General features: G+C 63.1%; 4 protein-coding genes and 1 long non-coding RNA gene across 17 annotated transcripts in view; 3 read left to right on the top strand and 2 right to left on the bottom strand.

Annotated features, from left to right (window-relative positions):
* LGI4 (leucine rich repeat LGI family member 4) lies at positions 1-7,341 on the bottom strand. 2 transcript variants are annotated; one of them, XM_002722217.5, is made up of 9 exons: positions 6,590-7,337; positions 6,262-6,333; positions 5,980-6,051; positions 4,708-4,779; positions 4,550-4,621; positions 4,212-4,381; positions 2,164-2,328; positions 1,569-2,074; positions 1-921 (listed from the first exon to the last, which is right to left on the bottom strand). In XM_002722217.5, the coding sequence occupies exons 1-9, from the start codon at positions 6,757-6,759 to the stop codon at positions 607-609; spliced, it is 1,614 nt and encodes a 537-aa protein (XP_002722263.1). In that variant the 5' UTR covers positions 6,760-7,337; the 3' UTR covers positions 1-606. The 2 variants fall into 2 exon arrangements, with proteins under 2 accessions (XP_002722263.1, XP_017193675.1); XM_017338186.3 differs by lacking the exon at positions 4,708-4,779 and having other exon boundaries at positions 6,590-7,341.
* On the top strand, positions 6,210-14,239 carry FXYD1 (FXYD domain containing ion transport regulator 1). Of its 11 annotated transcripts, none has more exons than XM_070062434.1 (8): positions 6,210-6,355; positions 11,705-11,768; positions 12,060-12,092; positions 12,346-12,420; positions 13,043-13,079; positions 13,715-13,764; positions 13,938-13,989; positions 14,092-14,239. In XM_070062434.1, the coding sequence occupies exons 2-7, from the start codon at positions 11,708-11,710 to the stop codon at positions 13,958-13,960; spliced, it is 279 nt and encodes a 92-aa protein (XP_069918535.1). In that variant the 5' UTR covers positions 6,210-6,355; positions 11,705-11,707; the 3' UTR covers positions 13,961-13,989; positions 14,092-14,239. The 11 variants fall into 11 exon arrangements, 10 of the variants coding, with proteins under 10 accessions (XP_069918535.1, XP_069918533.1, XP_069918532.1 ...); XM_070062432.1 differs by lacking the exon at positions 6,210-6,355 and adding an exon at positions 10,225-10,588; XM_070062431.1 differs by lacking the exon at positions 6,210-6,355 and adding an exon at positions 10,456-10,714.
* LOC138846488 (uncharacterized) lies at positions 8,427-23,161 on the bottom strand. Its single transcript, XR_011384007.1, has 2 exons — positions 22,744-23,161; positions 8,427-8,851 (listed from the first exon to the last, which is right to left on the bottom strand). It is a non-coding gene; the product is annotated as an uncharacterized lncRNA (long non-coding RNA).
* On the top strand, positions 14,412-21,985 carry FXYD7 (FXYD domain containing ion transport regulator 7). 2 transcript variants are annotated; one of them, XM_070062438.1, is made up of 6 exons: positions 14,412-14,570; positions 18,351-18,380; positions 19,995-20,069; positions 20,194-20,227; positions 20,348-20,388; positions 21,607-21,985. In XM_070062438.1, exons 1-6 carry the CDS (start codon positions 14,540-14,542, stop codon positions 21,627-21,629), a joined length of 234 nt encoding a protein of 77 aa, XP_069918539.1. In that variant the 5' UTR covers positions 14,412-14,539; the 3' UTR covers positions 21,630-21,985. The 2 variants fall into 2 exon arrangements, with proteins under 2 accessions (XP_069918539.1, XP_069918538.1); XM_070062437.1 differs by having other exon boundaries at positions 14,413-14,570; positions 20,194-20,236.
* The window catches only part of FXYD5 (FXYD domain containing ion transport regulator 5), a 9,829-nt gene continuing 5,276 nt past the window's right edge, over positions 22,315-26,867 (top strand). Inside the window, exons 1-6 of the mRNA XM_008249490.4 lie at positions 22,315-22,461; positions 23,071-23,131; positions 24,353-24,433; positions 25,420-25,470; positions 25,567-25,635; positions 26,534-26,632. Coding sequence (XP_008247712.4) covers positions 22,333-22,461; positions 23,071-23,131; positions 24,353-24,433; positions 25,420-25,470; positions 25,567-25,635; positions 26,534-26,632 — 490 coding nt within the window. The 5' untranslated portion in view covers positions 22,315-22,332. The remainder of the gene's footprint in view (positions 22,462-23,070; positions 23,132-24,352; positions 24,434-25,419; positions 25,471-25,566; positions 25,636-26,533; positions 26,633-26,867) is intronic.

The following is a 26,867-nucleotide window of genomic DNA, read 5'->3' on the forward strand; positions in this document are numbered from 1 at the left end:
GCAGGTGCGCGGCGCATTTATTGAGTCATACACTTTCTGTCCTTGCCCGGGTCGCCCACCGAGCCAAGGTACCCGCGGCTTCCCCCATACCTCCCCTAGCCCATCTTCACCGACCCCCGGATGCGCACGCGCAAAAGGGAAGCCACGCCGAGCCTCTGCAGGCGGCAGCAGACATGCGCAGAAGCGGCAGAGGGAGTGAGCGAACCCGGCAGGGAAAACCGCCCAGCAACTGTGACGTCACGAAGGCGGGCACTCCTCCCTGAAAGCGATTGGCCGGACTGTGTTGCGCAGTCCGCTCTTTAGCGCCGGCCTGGGGAGCCGGAGCGGTGCGGGTGGGAGGGGTGCCCGGATTCCGGGCTGCGTGGAGCTCTGCACATTCCCCGCCAGCCTTGACTGCGGTGCCGCAGCCCGGGCCCCCAAGACACCCGTGGCGGGGACCGGCGCCAGCACATGGCGTTGCTTCCGAGGCTCGGGCTTTGCATTTCTCCCAGCGCGCCCACAGCCTCCGCTAGGTGGGCCCGTGGTTGATGAGCGCTGCCCGTGGCTTCCAGAAACCCCGAGCGTCCCCACGCCGGCGCCCCAGTCGCGTCCAGGGGCCCTCGGGCCTCAGGCACTGAGATCTATCTCGTGGTGCTGGTAGATCTGTGTGGGGCCCTTGAAACAAGCAGCGAAGAGGAAGCGTCTGCCGGACAGGATGACCTGGGCAAAGGCCCTGGGGGCCACCAAGGCAGGGGGCCCCAGCTCCTGCAGCGGCTCCAGGAGCCCCTTGTCCGGCTCAAGGCGGAAGACCTGGCTGAAGGCGAAGTCGCTGCCCAGGATGGCCAGCTGGTCCCCGGCGATGAACAAGGGCTGGAAGACGTGAGCCCCGCGGGAGGGCAGCTGTTGCAGCAGGCGGAACATGGAGCCGTCCCACCGCATGACCTGGGGGTGTGGCAGCCAGTTAGGGCCCACTTGTCTCCCCGGACACTCTCCCTAAGCCCCCCCAGCCTTCTTGTCTGCGTGAACGTGCCCTCGGCTGGAGCTGCTCAGGCTGCGACCTGCCCCTTGTCTGTACCCCACACCCACACAGAATCAGCCAGCAGCGGGACCCCCACTTCTCCTGTGACAGTTCCCACTTCTCACACCTCCTCTGACCGCACCTCCTGCCCGGCCTTCCCAGCAGCCTTCTCCCTCATCTGCCCCCACCATGGGCTCCCCATCAGGGCCCCTCCAGGCTAGGAAGCCTCCCCTGGCTGTACCCCACTCCAGGAAGAGAGGTGCCTCTAGAGGGGCTGGGGGCGAGCAGGGCTTCACCCCAGCATCAGCCTTGGGGGTCTGGAGTCAGCATGGGCATGGATGTGACTGGGGTTCAGTGTAAGACTGGGGGGGGGGGTCTGAGTCACAGAGCCAGAATTTGGGGAATTAGATCAGAATCTCAGGGCCAGCGTCAGTCCTGGGGGCAGGGAGTGTTGGGGTAGGATCAGAGTTCAGAGGTCAGCATGTGAGCCTGGGGTGGAAGACCAGCCTGCACCAGGGGGCAGTGCCTGCCTCGGGCCCTCCCCAGCCCACCGCATTGAGGGGGCCCTCACCATGGAGTCCCCGATGTAGCGCGTCAGGCACAGGAACACATCCCCCCCAGCCTGGAAGTGGCGCGTGGCGTAGACGTCTTCGGCCTCTGGGATGTCCGTGCGCCTCTCGAAGCGGCCACCGGACCATTGGAAGAGCACTGGCCGCTGTGAGGCCGAGGCCAGCAGCAGGTGGGGCCGGCCATCCAGCTCCAGGGCCTCAGCATCCGTGTCCCGGTGCCACGCGTGCAGGCTCTGGCGCGGGTAAAAGCCGGGCCCATCCCGACACAGCAGCGTGGTGCTGCCTGCCTTGGAGGCGTCGGCCACCACGAAGCAGGGCTGTCCGTCCAGCCACAGGAGCTCAGCGTCGTTGGGCCGCAGCAGCCTCCGCGGGGCCAGTGCCTGGGTCAGGGCCAGGCGCAGGTCGGGGCTGGGCCGCTCCCACAGCTGCGAGCCTCCCCACAGGCGGGCGGCCAGCACGAAGAGGCGGGCGCCCAGCACCAGGGGCTTGCAGGATACCACCGAGGGTGCTGGGAGGCGATGGTGGGGGCGAGCAGTGGGTCAGACCGGCTGGGCAGCCTCGCGGAAGGGCGGGAGGGAGGACGGGAAGGGGGCTCACCTGCCAGCTCCTCCTCGGCCCGGAAGCGCTGCAGGCTGTAGTCCCAGGCGAGAATCAGGCAGCGGCCGGCAAAGGGCTGTGCCAGGATGATGCGGGGCTCGCCCTGGTAGGAGAAGGGCTCCACACCCAGCGCCGATTCCCGCACCGTCTGGAACCAGGACAGCTCTGGGGGGTGGCAGGAGAGAGTCAAAGCAAAGTCCCAGGGACCCCAAGCTCCTGCTCTTGAGCCCCAGTTTCCACACCCCTGATGCAAGGGCCACCCGCAGCAGTCACCCCGTGGAGTCTTTTCCTTGCTCGCACGGCTGTCTGTTTTCTAAGTGGTGTGCATCATCGAGTAGTTCCCTAGCATTGGCACATCCAGGTCGAATAACTTGCTAACTTCATGGCTTTCCTGCAGGGTGCATCCTTTTCTTATTGTCTCCATCTCTGAGCTAAAGCTGAGACCCCGGCACCCGGCTGCCCAACAAAACCACCCCTTTCCCAGCAAGATTGGAGCTGCCCAGCCAGCGGTCACCTTATCCCTGGCGTCCCCACTCCCCGCCCTCCTTGGAAGTTTGAGTGCCGACAAGATTAAGTCAAGGTCAAGTTCAAAAGCAACAGGGAGGGGCGGGTGTGAGGTTTGCCTCGCTGGTGTGGGAGCCGCTGTCCTGGGCTGGCATGGGATGAACCCCGAGCTGACCTGACCACAGCCCTGGAAGGAGGCTGGTGTCCAGCGCCCCCCCTCCCCCATCCACTGAACCTGCTCACCAGAGACCCTCCTGTCGTCCTTAATTCCTTCTGTGCTAAGCCCCCTCTGCGACCAATGCTTAGCTGTTCTGGCAACTGAGGCTCGTCAGAGGTGGAGCCGGGCATTTGACTTCAGGCTGGAAGCCATGAGCTGGACCACCAAGGCTGCCCACCCAAAGAAGCACCTCGTGGAAAATGCCCATCAAATCATGGCGCCCCCATGTGCAAAGCCCTCCATGGCTTCCCATAGCCGTCAGAACCAAGTCTACCTCCCCCCTCCGTGGCTTCCAAAGTGAGGCCCTGCAACCGTCGACCTCATCTGTGCACCTGTTCCCCACTTACTCTCTGCCACCTCAGGGCCTTGCCCGTGCTCTTCCCTCCTCTGGGGGGTGCCCCTCGGTCTGTTTTTCACCTCGCTAAATCCAGAGCTAGTGCCCCTGCTCCGGTCCCCCATGTAAGATAGGACCCCCTGGCCCCTCTCCTACTCCTGCAGGTGCCACAGGGTGGTGCACACATCGATCTGTGCAGTGTTTCATTCCATGTCTTTTCCCCCAAACTCTGGAGCTGCAGGTCCCATGAGGCCAGGGCTCAGGGCCGCCTTGGTCACTGCAGTGTGGCCATCACCCCCCGCAGGGCTGGGAGTGGGCCTCCTTGAGTGCTTACTAAATACCTGCATACAGACCAACCCCGAAGTTACTGTCCTCTTGTCCTGTCAATCACCCAGCCCGAAAATAGGCCTGACGGGTACACAAGAAGAGTTAGCACTACTACTGCTTGAATGCATCTGTGTAAGACCCCTCCAGGGTGAGCTCGCGTGCCCAGTCCTTCAAGGTCTCTCTGACCTCTCTGCTCTGCGTGGCCCTGACATGGGCTCCGGGTCCCCTCTGCTTCTGTGGCTGCCCCAGCCTGGCCCTGACCCCTCTGCCTGTGTCTCGCTGCCCAGCATGGGGTACTCTGGGGTGGGCCCACCTGCCCCTGAACCGTGGGCGGGGTGTGGCCAACACGCAGAGCTGCCTTCATCGCGGCCCCAGCACTCACAGCCCCTAGCACAGCTCTGGGCTCCAAGGGAGTGTTTCCCATCAACACGGAGAGTGAGTGTTGATAGGGGCCTCCCGTGCCAGGCCACGTGCAGGTGTGGGTTCTCAAGAAATCCCCGTCACTGTTCACTGCCCCCAGTTTATGAATTTGGAAGCAGAAGCCCAGGAAGGCGGCCTGCCTACTTGGGGTCTCCCAGCCAGGAGCCAAGGGACAACAGGGCTGAGTCAGACCCTCAGCCCCGGGCCACCACTCCCCCACCCCCACCCCGCCAGGAAAGCCCCCACCTATGGCTCTGCACTTGAACGTCTTGGGGTCGAGGTGGCGGAGCTGCATGTGGGCCAGGGCAGTGGGACCCGCGCAGGCCCCGGTCCCCACGCTGGCATTCACGGTGGGCAGCCACTGCAGGAGCCAGAGGATGCGGCAGTCACACTGGAACGGGTTCCCACGGAGGTCCCTGGGGCAAGAGGGCCAGGGAGGGGGCTGCAACCCGGCTTCCACCCCCTGGAGGCCATGCTCCTCACCCCCTCCCCAAGCAAGGGTCCGGGACGGGGCCCCACGGACCAGGTTCACCCCCTCGCCCCCACACTTGCCACCCCCACCCTGCCAGCCCCCTGAGCCTCACACGTGAGTCAAGGTCTCCAGGCCTCGGAACAGGAATCTGGGGAGGGCCGCTAGGTGGTTATTGGCCAGGCTTCTGGGGGAGGAAGGGGGAGGGGGAGCCGTCAGCCCCGTCGGGTGCCCTGGGTCCTGGGTGACGGGCTGGGGCGCGGTGGCACGCACAGGTGTGTGAGGGAGCGGAGTCCTCGGAGGGCGTTCTTAGAGATGGAACCGATCTCATTGTCCTCGATGAAGCTGCAGAAGGAAGGCGGGGTGAGGGGGGCCCACAGGGAACGCCCCTGCGCAGCCAGAGGCCACTGAAGATGGTGGGTTCCCCCCAGAACCTCAGCCAATCCCAGGGAAGCCTCCTCACAAAGGACTCCCCCTCAAATTCCCGGATCCCAGTCCCAGGAGCCCAAAACCTGGCCCTCTGGCCCTGCCAGCCTGTCACCATGGCCACCACCGTCACCACGGCCACCAATCCCTGAGGCTTCATCCCTTATGACCTACACCATCGCCCAGGTCTCTGTCCCCATCACCAACCCCAGAACTGATAAGTGTGCCATCACCCTCTACACCGTGCCCTGCCATCCCACCACCCGCCTCCTCACTGCACCGAACCGACCAACACTGACAAGCACCACCGCCAATACCTTCATGACCCAAACCAAAAACACTGCCACCTTGTCACCCACACCACCACTGGGATCATAAACCTCCGCACAGGCACCAGCACTGACACCGGCCGGTACCACCTGCATCGCCAGTATCCGCAACACTCACATCTCCACTCACCACCAGCACCCTGACTGCCATTTTCCTAAATACCCACATCTCCACTTCCGTCACCAGCCCAGGGCCAACAAGACTGCCATGGATACCACACCAGTGGCCCACCACAGCCGCCGCCCCCGTCAATCCAATGGCACAGTTACCAACCCCCACAGCGCTGAGGACTAACACCATCCGGCCAACTCCGGCATCAGTACCAACACCACCATCACCACTGAGCCGCCATTTTTATCAACAGTCTCCCCACTCCTTCACATCAATAAAACCATCACTTCCCCGTGATCAACAGCAACAAGAGTACCGCCGCCGTCACCAGCTCCAAGGCCAGCTTGTCACCCCGTCCCTGCCCCCACCTCACTCGGAGCTGTGGGCTGATGACGGGCAGCGCTTCCTGCCTCTCGCTCCCTTGCCTGTACCCTCCCTGGGTTCCCCTGTCACTCAAGCAGGGACAGAGACGGGCTCTAACTATGCAGGATCTTTGAAGCAGAGAGAGGTGAGGTGAGTAGGCCGAAGTGACACAGGGACTCAGGTCAGTGGCCCCAACGCCGCCCTAGGAGCCAGGCCCCCAGTGTTCCTGCAGGAAGAGCCTTGTCCAGACTCCGCCTCCCCAGTGCACCACCCCCCCCCCCAGGCCCACCTGTTCCCAGCCCCAGCCGCACTCACAGATACTGCAGGTGGGACAGGCCCGCAAATGCGTCATCCTCAATCACGGAGAAAGAGTTGGAGGTGAAGAGGCTGGCGAGGGAGCAAGAGAGACAATTTCTAGACTCGCCACCCGCCCGCTGACACTGTAACCTCGGCCCCACCCCCAGCCCCCACAGGCATGCCCGCGGGTGTGAGTGTGGGCACAGACCATGCATGCATGTGTGCGCACCCCCTCCCACGTGTGCGTGACTGCCCCCCCAGCGTGTGAGCTCATGGTCGGCCCAGCCGGGCCCCACTCACAGCAGGTGCAGAGACGGCACCTTCAGAAAGCTGCCGGCCTTCAGCTGGGGGAGTCTGGTCCTGACGAGCGACCTGGAGACACAGGCAGCGACGGGTGAGGGCCGAGCCCCTTCCACGCCCCCAGCAGGCCTCCCTGCCCCAGGGTGCTGATATCTCCCCTGCACCCAGGGAGATGGGCCGCCCCTGGGGTCCCCAGGGCCATCCCTCCGCTCCCTGCCATGAACCGTGCAGTGCCCTTGGGGGCATCTCAGTGCCCTCGGCCGCTCACATCCCCAGATCCTGGGCACCTCAGCACCCTGCCCCAGCGCCTGGGGCCCCTGGCACTCACAGTGACAGCAGCGTGGGAGAGAAGGTCCTAGGCAGCTCCGGGGAGCCCTCGCACAGGGCACTGTCCTTGGAGCAGGAGCAGCTTGGAGGACACTTGCCCTTCGGGGCTCTCCAGGGCCCCCCCGCCCCTGCCCCAGCCAGCAGCAGCAGCAGAAGGGCCGCCCCTCCCATGGCCCTCCCCCTGCCGAGGCGCCCGCTCCCCTGTCCCACCCAGCCCCGGCCACTACATCTCCTGCGCCAGGCGCCCGTGCAGTCCGCCTGCCCTCCCCGCCCTGGCCCTGGCCCTGGCCCTCAGCCTCGGCCTCTCTTGCAGCCTGCCTTCCTCCCGGTCCTAGTCTGTGTATTTCCCTGCCTCTCTCCCAGTGTCTCCAATTCTGAGTTGGTCGCTACCCACTCTCTAGCTCCCTCGCTCCCTTGCTCGCTCTCTGCCTGCCTTTGTCTCTCTGTCTCTCTCTCTCTGGCTCTGTCCTGTCTTTCACTCCCTGCGGGTCTCTGTCTGCCGGCCTCTGAGCGGCTCCCGGCTGATGTTTCTGTTTCCCCTCTCCTGCCCTCCTCTTTGCCCCCTCCCAGGCCCCTTCTCCCCGAGGGTTTGGGAAAGGGACTCCCTGGGCCCCGGGAGCGCCTGGCAAGGCTGAGTAGGAAGGAGGAGGGGGTCAGAGGCCATAGGAAGAGCAGCTCTGGGGAAGGGACTGGGTGGCCCCTTGGGAGGGGGCGGGGCCGCCACGGGCTGGAGCTGTCCTGGCCACGCCCAGCCAGCCCCCTCCCCAGAGCCCCCAGTCAGCCCCATTCAGGGAGTGAGTGTAATAAGGAGGATGTCACCCGGGTGGGGACCGGATGGCTCGGCAGATGGGAGGGGGTGCGAAGAGGGGCCCCGGGGGTCCTGGTCACTTGCGAGCCAGCCCCCTCCCCTGGTTCCAGGAGGGTGTGGTGGGCGCTGCCGCTGAGGCTAAGGGACTGACTCGGGCCCAGCTGCTCCCTCTAGTGGCCACACTCGGCAGGTCCACTGCCTGCCCCACACCCCGGACCTCCCTCCTCTCCCTGGGGAATTAACCCCTTGTGTCTCCACCACCCAAGGAAATCTTGAGAACGGTGCCAGCCTTGTCTAGGAGACCAGAGTCCAGGGGTATGTGGCTAACTGTTGTCATTTGGGCTAAAGCTTTTAGCGACGTGGGTGGATTCTCTGTGGCACTTTTCCCCCAACCTGAAATGGTAGTGATACCAGGATTAACCGTGTGACTGCCTGTGCTGTGAGGCAGGCGGTGTTACTACGCCCACTTTACAGATGGCAAGACTGAGGCACAGACAGGTGAATGGTTGGTTTCGTGGTGCTGCTCAGTTCTAACCCTAACCACCGGGCAGTCCCACCCCATAGCTTGGGCATGGGAGACTTGCTTCCAGGACTTCGAACACACATGGCCTCTCTCGCCACTGGTGCACAACCCTGGGGACTTGCTGGGGGACAGAGGGTTAAACAGCAGCGGCTGAAATGTGGCAAGTGGGCTGAGCGCCTGACTCAGGCCTGTCTGGCTTAGGCAAGTTGTTTGGCTACCATGGTCCTCAGTTTTCCCATCTGTGAAATGGGCACAGTCAAGGCACCCAATGCCCAGTTGTGGACACAGCTCAGTGGGAACACGGAAGAAACTCTGCATCCAGGTGCCAGTCCTGTACCCTAACAGTCTGTGATTCAAGCAAGGCCCTTGGTTCTGCGAGGCGGGTGAGAGAAGCATCTTGATAGTATCCTTGCAAGTGCAAGCTGTGGGCCAGAGGGGAGCGCAGGTGTCCCAGGCCAGCAGGGGGCTCACTCCAGTTCCCCTGAGAAAGATGACAGTGACAACGGCACCAGCTGATTGTTTTAATCACCTCCTGTGTGCCAGGCTTCATTCTCATTGCTTTACATGGATTTTTTAAAAATTTATTTATTTATTTGAAAGGCAAAAGTTACAGAGAGAGCGAGAGCAAGAGCGAGCGAGCTTGCATCCCCTGGTTCACTCCCCAAATGCTCAAAGAGGCTTGGGCTGGACCAGGTTGAAGCCAGGAGCCTGGAGCTTCATTCAGGTCTCCCACGTGGGTGCAGGGGCCCAAACACCTGGGCCATCTTCTACTGCCTTCCTGGGTGCATTAGCTGGACAGAACCCAGAGCAGATGGGACAAGAACAGGCGCTCATATGGGATGCCCGTGTCACAGGCGGCAGCGCCAGCTCCTACACAGATGATGTACATACTCCTCCCGACCTCCCTCTGCGGTGAATTCCGATCTTCTCTCCTGGTTACAGAAAGAGACACTGAGTCACAGGGAGGTCAATCACCTGTCCGGCCTCACTCACACGGCTGGAAAGTGCTGAGCCACGGCACTCTTGGGCAGTCAGCGCTCTGGAGCCGGCTCTCTGAGACAAAGCAGCGGGATTGGCCAGGGGCTGGCTGGGTGCCCCCAGCCCAGTCCTGTATCAACATCAGGGTTATCATTAACCAGGGGCTGCCGGTGACCTGGGGCAAAGGCACAGACAGATGGCGGGAGGGAGCCTTCCAAAGCCGTGTGTGTGTGTGTGTGTGTGTGTGTGTGTGTGTGTGTGTAAGAGAGAGAGGGCTATGCTGTGCCTGGGTGTGCGCATGCCCAGGTGCTCCTGGGGTGTCTGAGCGTGGGGATGTCTGGGCTGGGGCGTTGGAAGGTGGAGATGTTTCTGTCCTTAACCCCCAGGAGAACCTCAGGAGAGGTCTTGGCTAAACCTCCTCTTTCTCTGAAATGGAGGTGATAATAAGACAACGTCAAGTTCAGAGGCCTCTCTGCCCAGTTGGGTGTTAGGAGTGTGATTCCTCCATTCTATAGCACCAGAAACTGAGGGCTGCCCCAGGTCACACAACCGGGAGTGCAGTGCCCAGCCCTGATTCCAGGTCTCTGTCACCATGGCCTGCTCTTGGGGACACCAGGAGCAGTGTCCCCCCATCGAGGAGGACGTAGGAGCTCAGGGGAAGGGAAGTTCGCCACGGCCATGTTTTTGGAGCAGGTGAAGCCGAGTGTCGGCCTGTGACGGGTGTGATGGAGGGGCCCGCCATGCACCTCCTTGTGGACACCAGTGTGTCTGCTCCGTGGTGGGAGTGGGAGTGTGGGAGTGGCTGGTGGCGTGGCCGTGTCCTAGACAGTTCCGACTTGTGCATCAGGGACGTACACACGAGTCTGTTGGCCTTTGCTTCTCGGGATTGTGTAAGGGAGCTGGCTGCGCGGCCACGGCTTTGAACGAGCCGCCGTGCGGTGTGCGTGGACTGACGTCTGTGTGGCCACGTGCAGGTGCGTCTTCCCGGCATCTGTGTGACTGCTCTGTCTGTGTGTCTCAGGGTACGTGACGCAAATATGACTGTGTGACCGGCGGGAGGGGTGCCTGCCGGCTGTGTGTTGTCTGCCTCTGTGGGTGTGGATGTCCACACGTGGACTGGCCAGTTTTTCACGTCCACATGTCTAGGTTTCTGTGTGGCAGCTGTGTGTGTGTGTGTGTGTGTGTGCTGTACACCCCTGGGGGACCTCACAGGCAGCTGCAGAGGTCACATACACACTTCTGAAGTCCCCGCCCCCACAGGGCATTGGGGTCAGGGTCAGCGAGTCCTAGGGCTTACTGACCTGAGGCCTCTGCCTAGCCCCATTTGCAGGGAGTGGTGCGGAAAACCTCTGGCTTCTGCCCTCCAGCCCTAGCTCAGCCGCTCCGTCAGCAGGCGTGTGCGTGCCCTGGTGCGCCACGCCGTTGTCCTCTGCACGCCCGCTGCGTCTGAGCTGAGAGAGTTAACCTAGCGGGACAGGGCGGTCTGGGCTGGGGGCCGGCCCCTGGCCCCCCTCCAGCCTGGGCTCCAGTTACAGCTGCTGGTTGGGGAGGGCCTGGGTGGGGTGGGGCCGGGAGGGGAGCCCGCGGGGGCGGTGCGTCCAGCTCTGGGCCAGGGGGTCCGAAGTGCTCAGCCCCCAGGGCACAGCCGGACAGTGTGGGGGCCTCGCTCAGCGGGGGACAGCCTGACTGGGGTGAGCGTGCCCACCCCTCCGCTGCAGGCCTCCCCCCTCGCGGGGCCAGCCTGCCTATTTTGGGAGCAGGAGTGGCCAGCCGGTGGCTTCCCAGGCAGGCCTGACCCAGGAGGGAGGAGAGTGGTGGTGAGGACGCTGGGGTTCGGCAGGGCTGGGAGTGTGGGTGCAGCTCCTCCCTTCCCAGGCTGGGTGTGAGGTCAGGACGCACACACGTGGAGGTCTGTTTGTCCCTGATGGGGGGCACCCGAGCCCTGGAAGGGGGGTGCTGTATGGCTGGCGGGCTGTGCTTTCGGCGTCCCTCCACCCAGTGTGGGGAAAGGGTGTTGTCTGCACCCCCTTCCGGCCCCACCCACCATGGGTGCGCGTGCGTGTATGTGTGTGTGTGCGTGTGTGTGTGTGTGTGTGTGTCCCAGCTCCTGACATCGGCTTCTCTCTCTCCCCAGGCCTACTAACCTGGGCCTCAAGTCACTGGCCGGCCATTGTCCGGTTAAGAAAGATGTCACACAGAGGCGGGGGGGGGGGGACGTCATTCCCCTGACTCATTGCTTCCAGAAGAGGAGCAGGGTGGCCTTTGCCACTGGGGCGGCCTGTGGCGCAGTGGCAGCTTGTGCATGACCCCCGAGTGGGGGAAGCCGGGCTGTTGCCATGGTGGCTTGTGTGAGGCGAATTCCTCTAGCGTGAAGTGGGACATATTTATACACAGGGTCAGGCCCAGAGCGGGCGGGCGGCTGAGGGAAGGGGGAGCCGGGACTTGGTGCGGACACGGTGAGGTTTGCAGGGCAGGTGGGACCTGGGCGTGTCCCATGGGCTCACGATGGGTGCCCGTCTCTGTCCTGGTGTGGGTGCTTGGCATCTGGGACCTGCTGCGGGGATGTGGAGGCCCATGGGAGAGCCGTGTGGGCGGCATCTCCCCCACCCCGGCCCTGGCTGGGCTGACCCCCACTTGGTTGGTTGTCCGGTGACGTCCTGGGGCTGCCCTTGTTCCTCAGGCAACTAAGCTGGGTGACTTTGTGTTAAGTCCCTGGCCTGTCTCGGACTTAACCCCTCGGGCCCAGGCCCCAGCAGTCTGCGCGGGTGGGCGGAGGCACACCCTTGCTGAGCACGCTGTCCCCACAGGACATGGCCTATCTCCATCACACCTTGCTTGTCTGCATGGGTCTCCTCGCCATGGCCAATGCAGGTGAGTCGCGGGGCGGCACGGGGAGGAGAAACCCCATGAGAACCACATCGGAGACCCCCAACCTCGAGCTGGGGTATAAGCTGGGGTGCTAAACTGAGGACCCCCACATGAGGCTGAGCTGCAGGCGAGGGGAGGCCAAGGTAGGGGGAGGGATGCTGGCAGAGGCACCTGCCACGAGTCAGAGTGCTGGGACCCAGAGAAGGTGGGCGGCCCACCCAGGAAGGTGGAGCCCCATAGGGTCTTCAGAGGGTCGCCCTCTCTGAGACGCGACCCCGATGCCTCTCTTTCCAGAAGCGCCGCAGGAGCAGGATCCATTCACCTACGGTGAGCAGGGTCCCTCTGTCGGGGGAGTGGAGGGGAGGGACTGGACTTGCCCGTCTAGTCTCATGCCGCCCGCACCCCTGTCCTCGCTCTCTCCTGCTGGGGGTCTCTCCCTCTCAGCATCTCGGGGCTCATGGTCAGCTGCTTCCAAGGCCGCTCCCGTTCCCGTACACCTTCTCCTGCGTGCTCCCCCCCCCCCCGCCCAGGGATCTTTCTCCCCTTCTCCTGCCACCTCTTTCCTCCCCGCCACCCACAGACTACCAGTCCCTGCGGATCGGAGGCCTCATCATCGCCGGGATCCTCTTCATCCTGGGCATCCTCATCATCCTCAGTGAGAGCCCGCCCGGTCGCGCCCCCTGCCCAGCCTGTGTCCCAGCCACCCCCACCCCCGCCTCGCCCTGTCCCACCCCCACCTCCGCGTCCTGACTCCAGCCCTACCCGCCCTACGACCACCCACCCCGTGCCTCGCCTGCCTCGGCCCCCTCTTCCGGACACCAGTTCTGCCCCTCCTCCTGCCCCGCCCTAGTTAGGTCCCGCCCCCTGCCCTCGCTCTGCCCGCCCCTCCCCATCCCGCGTCCTGCCCCTGTCCCGCCTCCAGCCCAGCATCGCCCCGCCTCCTGCTCCCGTCCTGCCCAGGTCCGGCCTTCCTAGCCCCGCCCATGTCCCAGCCGCCCTCCCCATCCCACGACCCCCCACCAACACCTCGCCCTGTTCCCCTCTCCCCCGCGTCCCGTCCAGACTCCAGTCCCGCCTCCAGCCCCACCCCTCCCGCCTCCGCGTCCTGCCCCTCACCACCCCGCCCCCTCCCCGCTTCCAGTCCGGCCCCTGCCCGGCCCCGCCTTCAGCCGCGTCTGTGGCGGCGCCTCGCGGACCCAGACGAGGGCGAGCGGGAGCCAGGGCCCGTGGGTGCCCGCCTATAGGGGCGCTCAGTCTGCCCCTTCCCGTCCCCACAGGCAAGCGATGCCGGTGCAAGTTCAACCAGCAGCAGAGGTGAGAGCCTTAGAGAGGGGCGTGGGGTGAGGCCGGCAGTCCGCAGCCCCGCGGCCAGAATCCTTCGGCGAACGTGCGTGACGCACCTGCTGTGTGCCAAGCCCCCGGCCCGGGGTGGCGCGCGGTGGCAGCGGCGCCCGCCTGGGAGGTCACCCCGGCGAGGACACGCAGCGGCAGGGGGCCACGCGGGGTCGCTCGGCGGCCTGGTTTAGCCCCGAGTCCTGTTCAGAGCGCTTTGACACAGCGCGAAGGAAAGCGACACCTGCGCGCGCTCACAGGTGTTCTTACGGCGGGAGCCAGAGCTGCCGGGGCGCGCGCCACGTGCGAGACCCCGCTGCATTGCATGCGGTCTTACTGATGCCTCACACCGCCCGCACTAGGCAGGCCGCCACGCGGGGAGATGGAGGCACCTGCCCGAGATCATGCCGGGAGAGTGGGTGGGGGTCCTGGGTCTACGACTCGAGTCCCTGCGGAGGGACTCGCCGCTCCTGTCACCCGCTCTCCTGCCCGGGCCGGGAGGCTGCTCCTCGCGCGCCCTGGGCCTCCCGATACCGGCTTGGGAAACGGGGTTCCGCGGGGCTTTCCTGGAAGCAGTTGCCTCTCCACCCCCAACTCCCTGCGCCTCTCCCTTCCAGGACCGGGGAGCCCGACGAAGAGGAGGGGACTTTCCGCAGCTCCATCCGCCGTGAGTCCGGGGACGGGCGCGGAAGCCTAGGGCTGAGGGCTGGACCCGGAATCCCTTCCCCGGCGCTTGCCGGGCGCCCGGGGGGAGGGGCTTGATCTGAAACGGGGTTGCGGGGAGTAGCCCGCAGCCGCCGCGGGCCCCTCCTGACGCCAGAACTCTCCGTGTGCCCTCAGGTCTGTCCACTCGCAGGCGGTAAAGACACCTGGCGCCGCGGAACGAAGCCAGGTCCTGCAGCCCTGAGTGCGCTGGGGGAGGGAGACCGGCGTGGGAGCGTCGTCGGCTGGGGCTGGGGTCCCTCCGCGCCTCTGACCCTGTTCCCTCCCACAGGTTCCCCCTGGCACCTGACACCTTGCACCCACCACCTGCGCGCCTACCATCACCTCGGTTGCCCCCTCCCCAGCCCTGCCCATCACCCCTACCCCCCACCCCCATCCCTGGTACCGCCCAGACTTGCAATAAAACGTGCTTCTCTCTCCCTCTCTCGTAAGCGCTTTGTTGATCTGTCGGTCCCTCTGCGAAAAACCTGGGCGCCCCCTTGGCCCCGGCAGGGGGCGCCCCCACCCTTGGGGAAGGGGCGGGGACGTCGGCAGTGGGCGGGAGCGGGGGCGGGGGTGGCCAGGACGGGGGCGGGTTCCCCGGGCCCCCATTGGCTACAGCCCCCCCCAACACCAGGGCTCCCCCCATCTGTCCCCATCAGTCTGTCCTGCTTCCAGCTGCTGCAGCCGCGCCGTCACCGCCTCAGCAGTATCCAGCAGCCCCCCTGCTCCGGCCCAGCATGGCGACCCCGACCCAGACCCCCACAAACGGTGAGCCGTGCCTAGACAAGGAGGCGCAAAGCAGGGTTGGGGGTGGGGGGCTTCGGGATCTGATACCTTAGGAGAGAGAGGGGGTTGGAAGATTCCCGTAATGGATAAGGAGGGGAGTGGGGAGAGGATGTCTGTCCCTCCCCTGAGCGGAGCACCCCTGCCCCGTGGCTCACCCCTGGACACCCTCTCCCGGGCGGTGGTGGCATCCCTGTGCAGGACCCGTGGTTAGAGAGTGGCAGTCCCGGGAGAAAGGATGCGCGGACAGGTTGCTATGGCAACCGGGTGGCTGGTCCAGTGCCCGTGGTGGCAGACGGAGGAGATGGGCTTTAGGGTGGGAGCGGGTGGGTAGCGGCCAGAGAGGTTTGGGGAGATTTCCGGATCCTCGAGCTGGGCAAGGGGCAGGGTTCTAGATCGCTCGTGTTTCCAGCATCGCTGTCGCCTGCGGTGGGTGTTTCCTGAAATCGCTAGCAGACAGGTTCACAGGGAAACGGGGTGAACTGAAGAGAGAGACACTAAGCCTGAAAAAGAAAGCGAGCAAGGAAGAGACCCAGAAAGACAGGCGAGAGGCAGCCAGCAGCCGAGGGAGATGCACAGAAAGAGAAAACCAGAGATAGGGAGACCCTGGCTTGGGAGTGGGGGGCTGGAGATAGGAAGGGAGGGGGGAGGGCAGCCTGGGGTGGGGCCCGAATCACTGCAGTGAGCCTCCATGGTGGGAAGGGGGTGGCGGGACCCTCCCTCCCAGGTTCCACGCCAGTGTCCCCAGAGGTGAACTGGGTATGCACAGATGGCCCTCCTGGCCCCATCCGGCTGCTCTGTGACTGACATCTTGCACCCGTTTACCCAGTGATGCACCTGCTTAAACCGCCTCCCCCACCATGGACCCCCGGTAGCCCCCTTCGCTGAGCCTGCTTCTGCAGAGGAGCAGTGGACAGAATGCTGGGGGGGGGGGCAGGGCCAGGGATGCTGAGGAGCCCCTGGAGGGGAAGGGAACCCCGATCCACCTCTCCCTCCCCCTCCCTCCCCGTTTTCCCAGCAGGCAGGGGCTTGCTGCACTGAGCCGTATCTGCAGAATCCGAAGCAGGGCGGGGGGAGGGGGGCTGCAGAGGCTGGAGGCCACTCTGGGGAGAGGGGGCAGGGCTGAGCCAGCAGGTCTGGCGGGAGCCCAGGGCTTCTTTTCGCAGAGGTGGTGGTTAGCAGGATCGATGGCAGTAGACTGGCAGGGGCAGGACAGATGCCTCAGTGCCCTGCCTTCCCAGTGGCAGCGTGAGAGGGGACCGCAGGTCTCGGGAAATCCCGGTGAAGGAGAACCGTGTTGTGCGCTGTGAGCCACTTAAGGCAACTAATTAATGAATTGTTGGGAAGAGGGGGAGGGAGATGCGTCTCTCTGCACCCTGCCGGAGAACAGGAGGAGGAATCGGGGGCCAGGCGAATGGGGATGCGTGAGCACCACTGGGCCTGGGTCCCTGTTGTCCCTGTCCCTGTCCCTGAAAGGGTCCCTGAACTTGGCCAGCAGCCAGCCCTGCAGGGCTAACAGTGAGAGGTGCCAAAGGAGAGGAAATCAAGATTGAGCCCAGAGTTAGAAAGAAAACCCCCAAGCCTCACACAGGACCCCACCCAGCCCGGGGTGCCTGGACCCATCACCTCTCAAGATGCTCCAGTTGCCATAGCAACCACCTCCTTCCTGATCTCTCCTTGGCAACTGGCCAGGAGTAGTGCACATTCCTTCTCTGCCTCCTGGCTCCACCCATAGCCCAGCCACGCCCTGAAGACCCAGATTGCTGGGGTAGCCAGGACCAGAAGAGGATTTTTCTCCTGCAAGGAGCGCCCAGCACCCAGGGAGGATTCTGGAACAGGCGCTCACCCAGTGGATTCCTGAGAACTTTTGAGGAAGAAGAGAGGGGTGGAAAATCCGGAGATCAAAGCAAGATAGTCCACCTTTGATAGAGAATCCACCTCCCACAGCACAGGAGGGCCTCGCTTTCATCCACTCATACATTCCAGGGAACTTCTTTGGCCTTTCATACATGTCAGGGTTAGCAGCAGAGCTGAGTCGGGCAGGGGTGCTGAGACAGAGCACGGGTGACCCTAAAACAGTGTCTGCCACCATCAGCTTTCTGGTTCTTGCCTCATTCAAGTGCCCCCCCCCCCACATTGCTATCGACTTCATGTTTTTTTTCTTGCAAGGATTAGCTTTTTACAAACATCATTAGCTCCACCAGTACAAAGGGAAAATCCAAGGTGGGTCATTAAACTGAAAACAAGCACAGAAACAAAGTTAAGCTGGCGACTTTATTTTTCCTGGTCCAATGTCCCCCTTTTGTGAAAGAAGGATGAAGATAGCACCTCCATCAGAGAGCTGCTGCCGGGATTAATGTGTTAGTATCTATAAAGTGCTCATAAGCAAGGCTGGAGTGGAGTCAGAGCTCTCCACTGCTGGTTAGATGGACAAGCAAGCAAGAAGAGAAACGAATGAATGACAACATCCAATTACGTCACAAAAGTCTATCTCAGCATACTCGCTGCAGGCTCTGAGCTCAAGTTCCCTGGGGTAAAAGAGGAGCATCACAGGGCTGGGAGGTGTCAAAGACCATTTAGCATCAGCCCAGGACTTCCTGTTTGGAGCCTGGAGACAGGGGAAGGGCAGAGTTCCACCTGGTGTGGATCAGACCAGGCACCTGTATGGGGCAGGTAGGCTGGGGCACGCGGGGGCGGGGACACGCAGGAGGCGTTCCTCTCTGATGCTATGTGTCCATCACAGGTAGACTGGGGGTCTCACTAAAAATCCTAGTGCCACCTCCCTCTAGAATATTCAGGTCACCAGGCCAGAGGTGAAGGAATGCCCTTGCAGGAGCACCTAAGTGCTCTGGCCTGGAAATGGCCATTGGCCCGAATTAGTCACATGGTCCCACTGAACTTCAAGGGAGCCGGCCCTCCCAGAGCCTGGAAGGTGGAGGGAAAAATGAGTGTGACCACCTGGCATCGCCCTGGCTCCCCTTGCCTGGTGGCACACACCTGCAGAATTCTGCCTTGACAAGGCCGGACAAGGCCAAATGCAACAGAACGGGCAGAAGAATTCAAGAGGCAACAGGTGCACTTCTTGCATGGGAAGGGGTATGTGCCAGGGAGGTGGGAGACGGGGACAGGTAGACCCATAGACACGCATCGTATCCACCTGTTAACGTTTCTGAAACCTGGTGAGCTCTGGCTGGAGCTACACTCAGACAAACGCACTGGGAATACTATTGCAAAAATCAAGGTTTGATCTTTTGAAATCACTGGTGTCCTAGAAATCACTAACACAGGCCATGAGTCAGCCCAGCTCCCCTGTACTGGAGTTGGAGGCAGGAGTGAGTGGACAAGGACAATAGCTGCAGTGCCTGTCATTGGGATCTCTCAGATGACTTACAAGTTTTGGGGAGTGTTCAGGGGAAGCCAGTATCAGTGGCCACCAGTGGGACTGGGATCTGTTAACCCCTGACATCACATGAAAGTCGGTGTGTGTGCGTGTGTGTGTGTGTGTTTTAGGAATGAGCCCATAGCTTGTGTCAGGCCTCCATGGTGGTCTAGGATCGGGCATGCCCTGGACGGCTGGATAGATTGTGCACCGCACAGGGGACGGTACCAATGGGCAGAAGCCACTCTGTGCCCCATTCTTCAGGCCTTGTGTCCTGCCACCAGGGCAAGGGTTGCCTTTATCTGATTGTCACAATCCTCAAACACATGGAGAAACCCAGTGTTGAAATAGTTCTTCCCTCTCTTTCTCTGCCTCCTTTTGCCCAGCTCCCGAGGAACCTGACCCATTTTATTATGGTGAGTGGTGGGTTTTCTGATAGGGGCAGCATGGGGCTCGGTGGAGGGGTGGCTGCAGATTCTAGTGGGTCACTGTGGAAGTGGCTTAAGCTGTGGTCACTGCATATGTGTTCCGCCCTGGTGCGGCTCATGCCAGCTGGGTTCAGGGAAGGCAGAACCAGATTGGGGGAGGGGAGGTCTCTCACTCTCCTGAGCCCCCCATTCCATCCAGAAGTCCGGGCTGGTGCATTGGAGCCATTAGAGAAACGGAGGAGAGAGGCCTTCAAAGCAGCGACTCAGGCCGGATTTCAGTCCTGGCTTGTCCACTGCTGAGCTGTGGCTTACCTCCGGGCCCTTTTGCAAATAGAAGATAGCAAGGCAAAGAATTACTTGGATGATGTCATGACATCAGCCCAAAGATGTGACTCCCAGATCTGCAGGTCTGGCCCTGGTCTCCTCTCTAAACACCCTGCTGCCTCCCCTCAACCCCCACCTGCTCTCTCAGACTCTCCCTCCCACCTCAGGGCCTTTGCACTTGCTGTTGCTGCTGCAGAAATACTCCCCCCACCCCACCCCCACCTTGGCTCTCCATGCAGCTGGCAAAGGCTCCTTTCCCTTCTGGCCTCGGATCAAATATCGACTGCCTGGTGGAAGAGGCCTTCCCTGATTCTGGCAAAAGCCGCCACACCACACCCAGCCATGACTTGGTTTTTTTGGGATTTTGGTTGATGCTTTATCACAATATCACAGAAGTAAACTCCTGAGGGCAGAGGCCCGGGCCACGATGGGGCAGAGTGGGTGCTCCCGCGAGTCCTATTTGGAGAATTGGCAGTGCTCTGGGCACTCAGAGGCACCGCAGGGTGCAAGGCAGACAAGATCCCCTGCCCTCCTCGACCCACGCTCGGTGGGAGACACAGATACTCAGGAAAACAGCCATGCAGAGGATTTACTAAACGAGAATCATCGAAAAGGAAAATAAAGGCTGGAATGTGACGAGAACATGTTGAGGACAGGATAGAACATTTCTAGAAGGCATCACCGATAATCACAGCCCAGAAGCTGGTGCGGGAAGAGCACTCAGGCAGACGGGACAGCGAGTGCAGAGGCCCCACGTGGTCCAGGGACGGCAGGGAGGCCGGTGTGGCTGCAACAGGGGAGCCACGGGAGAGTGGAAGGGGTGGGGTCTGACGATTGGGGACCAGATCTCCCAGAGAATTGTGGGTCATGGTGAGGACTTTGGTTTGTCCCTGGAATGTGGTAGGAGCCTGAAGAGGGCTCTGAGTTGAGACACAGAGTCCCTGGGGCTGTGGGAAGGTGGGGGCAGGGTGGGGCAGCAGGCCCACAGGGAAGGCTGCTGCCATGGCAGACAGGGTGAGGACCATGGAGCAGGCGGTAGGGAGCACCTACAACACACACAGAAGGCCAAAGAATCCAGGGGGAGAGGGGTTGGGGGTCAAGAGGCCGAGGGAAGCTGGCACTGCCCAAGTGCATGTCCTTGACCCTCCCCAGAACTCTTGGAGGGACATCCAGCATGGCCAGCAGCCTTCGGATTCCAGGCAGCCTGGGGTCAAGCCTGAGGCTCCAGGTGGGGCAGGGGTGCTCCCTGGCCCTGACAGCCCTCACTCTCTTCCCCAGATTACGCCACGGTGCAGACAGTGGGCATGACCCTGGCCACCATAATGTTCCTAGTGGGCATCATCATCATCCTCAGTGAGTCTGAGCCCAACCCCCCCTTTCCCCGGGCACCTGCACTCCCCCAGCTGCCTCTGGCCCACAGCCTTACCTCCTACATCCTGTCTCCCTGTTTCTCTCTCTCTCTCTCTCCTCCTAACAGGCAAGAAAGTCAAGTGCAGGAAGGCCGACTCCAGGTCTGAGAGGTCTGGCAGCAGTGGGCAGAGGGGGCGGGGGGCATATCCCTAATAGCCCCGCCCATCAAGCCCGTGGCTGCTGGACCTCATGGTGCTTTGCTCTCATCTTTGTCCCCACAGCCCAACCTGCAAGTCCTGTAAATCGGAGCTGCCCTCCTCAGGTGAGGGTTCTGGGAGGGGCACCGGGTGGCATCAGACGGGAGGATCTTAGAAGGCAGCTGGGTGGGGCTGGGCGGGGGTGGGGGAGCGCCACCAGACGGAGGTGGGCCGGGTCTGTGGGAGGCCGGCTGCTGGCAGAGGAAAGCTGCCACACCATGGAGAGGCAGTGGGAGGTGATGTCCTCAGGAGTCCACGGCGAGCCCACAGACAAGTCCACGAGCCTCGTTAAGCCAGGACAGGAGGAGCCACAAGCCCCTCATAGGAGAGGGACTTCTGCCCTGCAGGGGGCCGAGGGGAGGCAGGAGGGCGGCAGATCCAACAACTGAGGACAAGGAAGGGAGCGAGGGAGGGCGAGCTGCGTGACAAAATGCGAGCGATGCAGAATCCAGTCCTGGAAGCTCCTGTTGGCAAAGGCGACAAGTGCGGACGATGGGGAGGAAGGCGGAGGTGTGGGAGGTTCTGCGGGGTGCGGGGTGAGGAGCAGAGGAAGGGATGGGACGTGGTGGGTGGAGGTGTGGGAGGGGAGCAGGGCAGGAGGATGGGGAGGAGGGTGCCAGCGAGTGCAGGTGCACTGAGGCTGCGACAGAGGAGGGGGCGGGGCCAGGAGGGGAGGCGTGGCCATGGAAGAGTGGGACTCCAGGGGGTGTTCACTTTAACTGGGGAACAGCCTCCCTAGCTGGTTTCAGTGGAATTGCACCCTTTGCAGGGAGCTGCTCTGGACGGGGCTCTAACGGCTGACCCAGGGGAGGGGCTGTGCAGGACTCAGTATGGGGGTGGGATTTGGTGTGCTATTTCAAGTGCTTTGTTTCATGTTCTCTTAATGAGGTTGAACAGCACGAATGAGGCACATTGTGGCTGGGTGCTGGGCCCTGGGGACTACTACAGGGTTCTGAGTCCCTCGGGTCGGGTGAACGGGACCCAGTGGCTGCGTTTCCAAGTGCTCCGGATGCTAAGGGGGGAAGGGCGTGGCGGTGCCGAGGGGCGTGGCAGAGCGCAGGTTGGGCCTGGGGCCACCACCACAGGTGTGTTCCCTTCCACGACGGCTCTCTGGGCAGGGCAGCCGCCGCAGAGGTGTCCCCACAGGGACCGGACCCCACAGGGAAGCAAGGCAGCTCCCCGGCCTCTGGTGTCCGCGCCGCCTGGGGATACAGGGCCCCCTGGCTGTGGTGAGGGCGCTGCGCACGAGCCTCCCGCGGCTGACGCGGCCCCTCTCTCCCCAGCCCCTGGCGGCGGCGGCGTGTAAGACCAGCCCCGGGCTCTCCACGGCTGCCCCAGCCCGAGCGCGCAGCCTGAGGACCGGGCGAAGGCGGTGGGGACCCCAGCCTTGCGCTGGGAGCGCTCCCCAGCTGAGCCGCCCCGCCCACCCCAAGGCTGGAGCCGCTGCACCTCCACTGCCCCTCCCCAGGCCTCGGCAGTGACGATTCCCCAAAGAGCCCGTGTGCACCCCCAGACCCAGGGACTCAGGCCTCCACCCCCGCGCCCCCAGAACCCCCCCGTGTGCTACTCCCCTGCATCTCCACGCCTCTCTCCCCGAGATCCCGTGCCCCGTGCCTCTCGGTGTCCACGTCTTGAGCTTAATAAATGTGCATTTGGTTTTTTCCCCTGTTCTGTCTGTGTGTTCTCATCTGTGGGCACACAGTGGGGAGGGGGCTGCAGGGGGGAAGCTGGGGGAGCGCGCCCCGCCCCGCAACCCCCAGGGCGCATCGCTCATCCCCACCCTGTTTCCCTTCCCCTCCCTCAGCACCTCCGGGGGGCCCCCCTCTTCTCTCCACTTCTCAGCCTCCCCTCCCCCAAGAAGCCCCCTCCCAGCCCTGACCCCCAGCACCCCAACACCAGGCTGGGGGCGTGGAGGCCACGGCCCTGCCTCTCACCCCTGCCCCCACCGGCCTCGGCGTCTCCCCCTCCTGCTCCCACCCCGGCTCTGAAGCCAGGAAACCCAAGAGGAAATGACTGCGCCCGTCTCGCTCCCCGCCCGCCCGCGCGCCCCTGGCCACACCCTCCGCCTGGACGCCGCTCCGCCGCCGCCGCCACCGTCTGCCCGCCAGGCTGCCACTCGCTCTGGACCCGGCGCCGATGTAAGTGCCTCCCGCCGCCCTTCTGCCCGGTTGGGTCCGGCACAGGTGGGGTCGAGGCCGGCCCCTCGGCGCCTCTCCGCCTCGCGCGGTGCCGGCCGCGCCCGCCGCCGCCTCCTGGACCACGGCGGACGCCCCCGCGCGCCGCTGCCTCCTGCCTCAGTCTCCCCGCCCTCCTCCATCCTTCCCGGAGCCGGCGCTCCCCCACCCCCACCCCCCACCCCCGGCGTCCTGGGCTCAGCGGCTGCTCAATTTTTCCTCGGCGACCACGAGCGCATTACTCACTCTTCCCCGCGCCCTCCTGGCCGCTCCTGGGCGCTGGGCCCCGGATCTCTTACGGCCACACATTCTCCCTGCACTGTCACTGCCAGGGAGGGGCTCGGTGCCCGGGCGCTGCCCCTTGGGGCTGATGCTTCTGGTTTTCTTGGGGGACCTGCGGGTTGAGGGGAAGGAGGAGGCAGCTTGGGACCCCCGTATTTCTGGGACCCTCCCCTTGCTCCCAAAGTCAGCTGTCAGCTCTGGCCAGAGGCACCAGCTCAGGGTGGGCTGCGTGTTTGGGGGGTGTGTGTGTCCCAGGCCAGTGTCACTAACCCGGGTTCTTGCTCCCCGTAGATGCTGTCCGCCGGCCACCTGTGTCTCCTCACGGTCCTCGGCCTGATTCTCCCCACCAGAGGTAAGGCCCTTGTCTCCACCCTGTCCCAGAGCCCCCAGCTCACCCCGGAAGCTGCTGAGCAGGGTGCTCGCTCCCCTCTGTCTCCTCAACCCCCCCCTCACTGAGCAGGCCCAGGAAGTGGGGATCCCTGGGTGGGGGTGGGGTTACACCCTCTTTCTGCTTCCACTGAGTCTGGCCGGAGCCTGTCCCGCTGAGCGCCCTCCCTTTCACCTCCAAGAAGCAGCAGCACGCTGAGTTTGGTTTGGCTGTGAGGTTGGTGTCAGTTTGCTACCAGCAGCCAGGAAACTCAACAAAGCCGACCCCCAGCCCCAGGCAGGGGAGTGCCGTCAGAGAGCAGCCGTGCCCCAGGGTGTGCCTTCCCCACGGCAGGTGCCGTGAGCCTCCCTTGGCTCAAGCTGCGGCTCTGTTCTCCCCGGTGCACCCGTCGTCATGCCCATTTTATGGAGGAGGACACTGAGGTTGCGTTAGGGGAGGCACCTGCGCATCTGGGCAAACCCTTGAAGGAGATGAAGGGATGGGGGACGTGCATGTCGGCTGGGTTGAACACAACTGGGGAGCCCTTGTCTGGGCTGGGGCGAGCAAGGGGCAGAGTGGCAATGCGGGACCGGATGGAAGGGGACTTCCCGGGCCTGGGGGGGCTTCAGCTGTTACCTGGAGCAAGGTGCGGTCAGGGCAGGACTTGAGCCAGGAGGGCGTGGTCTAGGCATTTGCAGGTGCCCTCTGACTGCGGGGGGGGGGGGCGGGGGGAGCAAGGGGAGGCTGGAGGCTGGGCTGGGTGAGGGCAGTGGGTGGATCAGTGCCAAGCACGTGGGAGGCAGTGGGGCGGCCCCTCTCCGTGCCGCATCTCATCTCATCGTATCGGAGCCGGGAGGTGTTCTCCCTACCATCCCACCCACAGAGGAGGCCACCCAGGCTCGGCGCCAGGACTCTGCTGGCTCCAGGTCCCACAGCGGGGAGGTTGTTGGGAGCTGAATTTGAAACCAGGGCCCTGGCTGACCCTCGTACCCGGGATCGCCAGACTAAATGCCTCTCCCTTGCCACGCGGATGGGTGGGGAGCCCAAGGAGAGGTTCTGACAACTCCAGGTTCATGGAGTCATGCAGTCCACGCTGCGTGGCGCCACCAGCAGACGGGCCCAAGGGTTTGGAAGGAAGGACTGGATGGGAGTACTGGGGAGAGGGGGCCGACACGCCCTCCTGACCTCTCCCTCTTCACTCTCCAGGTCAGAAGTTGGAGGAGACCACGTATGCTTCTCCAGTGGACCCAGCAACTGGAAGCACTGAAGTCCTCACACAGGTCTCAGGTGAGGAGAGGGGACAGAGCCGTCAAGACCATTGCAAGTAACAACGGCAACACAAACAGGGCAATGTATGCTTTTGTGTCACTAAAAAGCCCAGGGGTAGGCCTTCAGGTGTGGCTCGATCCGGGTGCTCAAATGATGCCATCCCGGACCTGTCTCCTCTTGGTTCTGTTTTCTCTCCTCGGATGGATGGCCCCCAGTTCCAGAGGCAGGGGAACTTCCCCTTCCCCAATCCAGCAAATGTGGAACGGAGTCACTGTGACTCAGGCCACGTGCCCACCCAGGAGCTGATGGTTGCGGCTACAGGCCCAGAAAGCTGGTTGTGGCCAGGCCTGGCCCCCACACTTGTCCAAGGAGATCAGGGGCCAGCCCCACTGAACCAAGCGGAGCAGTGGCCTGGGAGAGGGATGGTTTTGCTGGGCTTATCAGGGCCCAGGGGGCGGGGATGTAGTAAGCCCAGAGCCTTGAGAAAGCTGATTTGCAAGCGCCCCCAAGGAGGAGCTCTGGTCAGGTGCTGGGTGCTGAGGCAGGGGCGACCCTGGCTCCACCCCTGGGCAGCTCACGGATAAGGGGCGGGATGGATGACATCATTTCCGCTCCATCAAAGCTGGACGGAGGTGCCTGCAGCCCACGAGGGAGGGTCTGGCTTCCATCTCTGTCTCTGGCTTTTGATCCAGCTTCCTGCTCATGCCAGAGTCTGGGAGGCAGCCGTTATAGAGCGAGGGGTTGGTGATAGAGCGAGGGGCTGGGTCCCTGCGGCCGGACACAGGGGGCCTGGGCTTCGACCTGGCTCCGCCCCGGTCACTCAGCCCAACCTTTGTGAGGACAGGGGAGTGAGCCAGCCCCCAGGGGCTCTGCTCCTCTCTCAGGAACACATACCTGTATTTTAATGTACATACCTGTATTTTAAGTGGCCTCGCTGTGGGACCCCCTGGGGACCATGGACCTTCTCCACGTCGTCTCTGTCTCTTTTTTTCTCCCAAACACAGACCACCCGGAACTCCAGTCCACCCCTCAGACCTCCGTGGACCCTGCCCACGGTGAGTGGGCGGGGCGTGGGGCGCAGGGGGCGGGGCCGCCAGGGGCGCTTGGACACTGCCCCTCCCACTCGCCGGGTCTTTCTCCTCCCATTTCAGTCCCGCCTACTCCAAGCTTCGGACTCACTGACCCAAACCAAAGCAGCCTTGACCGTGAGATACACACAGGCAAGTTCGAAACCCAGGAAGGGGCAGTGTCGGTGGCCTCCTCCAGCTTGCACCCCTGGGGCACCGCCAGCCGGCCAAGGATCAGCGTTTGCCCACCCCAGTCCTTGTGTCACTTCCATCTCTATTGCTTGTCATCTTTTCGAACTTTCCAGTAATTCTGCAGCTTTTTCCTTGAGGCTTAATGGAATCCAAAAAGCGCTCCGCAGTGTTTTCCCAAGCGATGTTTAATGGACACGGCTCCTCCTAGGAGACAGTCCTCACCCTGCGTGTCCGCCTGCCCTGCCTCCCTCGCGCCCCTCCGCGGCGGGACTGCATCCTGCGTGTGTTCACCTGGAGGCCATACCCCGGCGGGGTCCAGAGTCGCCCCCCTCTTGCTGGGCTTACTGATGGCTCCCAGCTGGCCCTGCTTTAGGCAGTGCCCCTGTCTCTTCGAACAACCACTCAGCGCACGGGCGATATGCGGGTCTCCGACGTAAACATTCCCTTGGTCTCCGACGTAAACATTCCCTTGCGTTCATTTTTTCATTCAGTCCTTGCGCAGCAGCGTGCGGTGGAAACTGTCATTGTCCCATTTTACAGATAAGGAAGCCGAGGCCCAAGGTCCCTTAGCAAGTCAGGTGCGCGGCTGGAGGCGGAACCCAGGGACCTAGTGCCAGAGCCAGGGCTTCTTAGCCAGTACACTATGGGGTGAAGGACGAGGGTGTTTAGATTTGTCTTAAAAGTTGTTTTCTCAAGGGTCGTCACCGGCTGGCCCGCCCACCAGCAGTGTGGGCTGTGTGGACGGCTCTGATTCTGGCCACCTGCAGGGGGACACGGCCTCTGCTGTGCTGTGGGTCTGCCCGTGCCTGATTTACATGTGTCTTCTCCTCCCCACCGCTCTTCTCCCTGAACGGAGTAGACACAACAGCAAGCCACGTGGAGACGCACACCCGGCACCCGACCACAGCAGGTGCACTGGCGGTGACGGATCCGGGGGCGCACGCCCGGGACCAGGAAGGTAGAGTCGGGCCGAGATCAGCAGCCCCCACCTTTGCTTTCTTCCCTGTCGGGCTCAGCACTTCCCCAAGGGCTCCCACTGGGGGATTTGCTCAGGCATTTAAAACTGTTCTCTTGGTGCGTGGCCAGTGGCATTTGGGGGACTGTGTTTCTTCGTCTCGGGACTTGTCCTGTAGTTCGAAATATAGGTCCCAACTCAGCGACCAGAGAACGCGTCACTCCCATGCATGCTAGCC

This window comes from Oryctolagus cuniculus, chromosome 18 (assembly GCF_964237555.1).
Source record: "Oryctolagus cuniculus chromosome 18, mOryCun1.1, whole genome shotgun sequence".
Classification (NCBI taxonomy): domain Eukaryota; kingdom Metazoa; phylum Chordata; class Mammalia; order Lagomorpha; family Leporidae; genus Oryctolagus; species Oryctolagus cuniculus.

What these genes read in the sequence shown, in the direction of transcription:
- LGI4 (XM_002722217.5), bottom strand. Translation starts at nt 6,759, where the DNA reads ATGGGAGGGGCGGCCCTTCTGCTGCTGCTGCTGGCTGGGGCAGGGGCG. An exon ending in TCTCCCACGCTGCTGTCACT is followed by an intron (nt 6,334 to 6,589) that starts GTGAGTGCCAGG and finishes CTGTGTCTCCAG; the next exon opens with GTCGCTCGTCAGGACCAGAC. An exon ending in GTTCAAGTGCAGAGCCATAG is followed by an intron (nt 2,329 to 4,211) that starts GTGGGGGCTTTC and finishes GCCACCCCCCAG; the next exon opens with AGCTGTCCTGGTTCCAGACG.
- FXYD1 (XM_070062430.1), top strand. Translation starts at nt 11,200, where the DNA reads ATGACCCCCGAGTGGGGGAAGCCGGGCTGTTGCCATGGTGGCTTGTGT. An exon ending in CCTCGCCATGGCCAATGCAG is followed by an intron (nt 11,769 to 12,059) that starts GTGAGTCGCGGG and finishes CTCTCTTTCCAG; the next exon opens with AAGCGCCGCAGGAGCAGGAT. An exon ending in GCAGGATCCATTCACCTACG is followed by an intron (nt 12,093 to 12,345) that starts GTGAGCAGGGTC and finishes CGCCACCCACAG; the next exon opens with ACTACCAGTCCCTGCGGATC.
- FXYD7 (XM_070062437.1), top strand. Translation starts at nt 14,540, where the DNA reads ATGGCGACCCCGACCCAGACCCCCACAAACG. An exon ending in ACCTGACCCATTTTATTATG is followed by an intron (nt 18,381 to 19,994) that starts GTGAGTGGTGGG and finishes TCTCTTCCCCAG; the next exon opens with ATTACGCCACGGTGCAGACA. An exon ending in GGGCATCATCATCATCCTCA is followed by an intron (nt 20,070 to 20,193) that starts GTGAGTCTGAGC and finishes TCCTCCTAACAG; the next exon opens with GCAAGAAAGTCAAGTGCAGG.